This window comes from Impatiens glandulifera, chromosome 1 (assembly GCF_907164915.1).
Source record: "Impatiens glandulifera chromosome 1, dImpGla2.1, whole genome shotgun sequence".
Lineage (NCBI taxonomy): Eukaryota > Viridiplantae > Streptophyta > Magnoliopsida > Ericales > Balsaminaceae > Impatiens > Impatiens glandulifera.
In genome coordinates this window covers 45,593,323-45,597,302 of record NC_061862.1, presented here as the reverse complement: position 1 = coordinate 45,597,302, position 3,980 = coordinate 45,593,323, and the positions used below count along the sequence as shown (strand labels likewise).

Here is a 3,980-nt window from a genome sequence, read left to right as displayed (position 1 = left end):
TTCTTAATTTCTGCTAATCAGAATATAAAATAGAAACAAATATGAAGATCTTGCATTTACAGATGTTCTATCTCAGCGTTGGCATGAAACAAATTAGTCGACATCATCTCCATGATTGGATATTTATGTTGACCTTCCCAGCAGCAATCCATCTTCTGTTGATCATCAGAAACCAGAAAATGCAATAATACTTATCTTAAATTCTTTTACTGGCACAATAAAGAAAAAATATGGTTTCTTGATAATTTCTTTCATTAATCTGAAATGCTTCTTTGGGCTATTTTTCAAGTTAAACGATTCTTGTTTATTTATATTTGTAATTATATTTAAATATTTGGTTTATTAGGATTTGAATTTTTATTAATAAATATGTAATTGATTGATATTTTAGAATATAAGTAATGAATAATATAATTTTGAAATAAAAAATTATATTATTGATATTAAGTTTTTGATTTTTTATAATATATATATATATATATATATATATATATATATATATATATATATGTATATCTGCATCAATAATATATTAAAAAAAAATTAATAGTAAAATTGATAATAGTAGAATTTCTTGCATGCTTAAATCAACAATTTGTATTATTCCTTACTTTTAGTGTATAGATGTAAATAACTATACTGAATGAGTTGAGCAAATTCACAACAAATTCCTTATTATGGCTCTAGCCACAACAGCCAAGTCACGAATTCTAGTATTTAAGGCAGAAATAGGAGAAACTGATGAACCAAATGCACTCTTGCAACTATCAGCCACTTGTGCAGTACCAACCATTCCATCTTCTGCAAACTTGGGGACTCCTCGAATTGCATGTTCTGTTTCTGGTACAAGATCACTTAAAACGAACTCATAATTATCTAGACAAGAGCTTAAAGGCTTTATGAGGCGTGGCCTTGAATGTTGTAATCGTTTGATTTGATTAATTCCCACATTTATATTTTTCTTGATTGCATCTACAACAATTAGGCCTAGTCCCGCAACATCTTCACTCTTGCTTCGTGGGTCTGATTGAAGTGTCCTGAGACAGAGCTTGAAAATCTGTGTGTGTTTGCATGTTTGGATTATGAGATTATCATCCCCCATTACAATTGATAATTGAAGTGAGGAAAGGAGGGCTAAGAATGTGAAACCTATGATGACTTGAGGTATAGAAGCCATTATGCTTGTGGATTGCAAATATTGGGTATTGGATTGACAAAAGGAGGACGATAGTTAAAGAAGAAACTTCTTTCGAATAGTCATATATACTGGTTGTTTTGTTCTTCTTTTTATAGTAGATATGCTTGATTAATTCATGTTAAGATACTTATCAATTATCTTAAAATAATGATGATAAAGATGAATTGTTTTTAGTAATAATATAAAAAGGGATAATCAATACGTCATTGCCTAATCACTAAACTGTTGTCTATCAAAAAAAACTAACAAATTTGGAAACTAGGGATAAAAAAGGAGAAATAATTACCTTATATAATAATTTTGGCAATTTTTAAGTTTGTTATAAAATAATATATCTATAAGATATTGACACAATATTCTAATATTACGATAATATAAATATTATTATTAAATTAATTTTCTTATAAATTTAGTATAATTTGGTTTATATTAAGTTAGAATAGAGAAGATGGTATAAAATAATAGATTGAATTACATAAATTATTTATAATATATATAGAGATTCTATTAATTTTATAAGAAAATTAATATAATACTATAATAATTATATTTTAATTAAATATTATTATATTAATTTTCTTAAAAAATTAATGTTGTTGAGTTCCATTACTATCATGAGTTTGGACAATATGGACAAGAAAAAATCAAAGTAAAATAAAAATATACAATAAGAAAAAAAAAGTCTAAAAAATAGGGTTAGATATTTAGAGTTTCGACAAGACGATCGGACAGTCATACTATATCGATTTTGGCTAGAATCACTGGTGTTGAATTCTAGCGGCGTTACTTTATATTTTGTTAAGACTTCTTTTAAATACTTATTTGAGTGTGTCAATTCTGTGAGATGTGTTGTATTAGTGAACCTCTAAGGTATTAAAAAAAACTTTAGCGTAACTCACTATAATATAATAAAGTTGTTTTAAGAGACCTATGGGATATTTGGTTTTTTTCTTATTGGATTTTCACGCTAAAATTAATGTGTCTATATATGCTTAATTTTATTTATTCAGATATTTGGTTTGGTTTCTTTATTATCTCATTGTGACATACAAAAATGAAAATAATAATTATTCCACAATTGTTATCAGGTATTTTTTTCCAACAAATAGTATTATAACATTTGACTCATCAAATTTCTTGTTTGTCAAATGCATGAGCAAAATTCGATCGGGATGATTAAAATAATCTCGACGATCTTTTCAATGTGAAAACGCAAGATTCTCAATTTTCTTATTTACAGAGATTTATTTAGTCCTATACAATGCATGACAAAGCTAGACACGATAATAGATGAAGATTGAAAAATTAGAATTGAAAAGTAGCTGCTACGATGAGTTAGTGGGTTGACCAAAATATTTCCCACCACATTATAGAAGAGAAGGATGTGCAGACACTTTGGAAGAAGTTAGAGTGGATGTTCGAGAAGCTTATTTCAATAAACAAAGAAATCATAATTCGACGACTCACAAACTTGACATACAAAGAAAGTGAGAGTATGAAAGATCATACTAACAAGTTCATTGGCTTGGTCAATTAAATAACATCGATGTAAATGACTCTCAATAATGAGATATATGCTCTACTATTTCTTAGGTCGTTACTAGACAATTGAGAAACATTGTTGATTTCATTGAGCAACTCAAAGATAGGTTGTATTCTAATCATTCCATGGTTAAATATAGTTTTTCAACGAAAAGGTTAGAAGAAGAGAGAAATGTGAACAAGTCTCATAAATTCTAATAGGTGAAAATTTGAAATCATGTGGAAGAAGTAAAAATAGATCCCCATAAAGTAGAAATGAATAGAATGACTCGAAAAAAACGCATGATGCTTAAATTCTATCCCTGTAACAAACTGGTGCACATAAAAAGAGAATGTCAAATATGAAAACGAGAACATAATGAAGGGTAAAGAGTGAAATAAACTAATGTGGTTGTAGAGGGAGACACCATTGTCGTGTGCGAGTATGGTTGCTTTAATCTCTAAATTCAGGATAGTGAATGAGTGATTAATTCATGTTCTTCTTTTCACGTTATTTCTCATGTTAATTTCTTTTCTACGTATCCGGATGGAAATTTTGGCAATCTTCGAATGGGTAATAGCAATTCATTGAAGATACTAGGTATCAATGACATTATCTTAGAAAATACCGTCAATTATCGATACTCAGATATGTGAGGCACGTTCAAGACATTCTCCTTAACTTCATTTCTACATACAAGTTTTATTATTAATGGTTCATAAATTATTTTGATGAAGGTAAGTGGAAGTTGGACAAAGATTCGCTCGCCATGGCAAGAGGAAAGAAGACGAACACTTTATATGTAATGCAAGTAAAATTGTACAAGGGAGATATAAACTTAATCCGTAAGGATATGGATATTAATTTGTGACAAAAGATAGTCGGCCACGTTAGAGAGAAGAGACTTCAAGTTCTCGCTAGGAAACAATTAATTCTCAATTACAATGTACATCTCTAAAAATTTATGATGTTTTCTTAGTTGGAAAAACACACAAATTGCATTTAATATACTGGTTGTTTTGTTCTTTGTAATAGTCATATATACTGGTTGTTTTGTTCTTCTTTTTATAGTAGATATGCTTGATTAATTCATGTTAAGATACTTATCAATTATCTTAAAATAATGATGATAAAGATGAATTATTTTTAGTAATAATATAAAAAGGGATAATCAATACGTCATTGCCTAATCACTAAACTGTTGTCTATCAAGAAAACTAACAAATTTGGAAACTAGGGATAAAAAAGGAGAAATAATTA

At 28.2% G+C, this 3,980-nt stretch overlaps 1 protein-coding gene across 1 annotated transcript; it reads right to left on the bottom strand.

Annotated features, from left to right (window-relative positions):
* Positions 1-658: 658 nt before the first annotated feature.
* Positions 659-1,177, bottom strand: LOC124926585 (cell wall / vacuolar inhibitor of fructosidase 1-like). The gene has a single exon (XM_047466839.1). The coding sequence runs from the start codon at positions 1,175-1,177 to the stop codon at positions 659-661; it is 519 nt and encodes a 172-aa protein (XP_047322795.1).
* Positions 1,178-3,980: the final 2,803 nt, after the last annotated feature.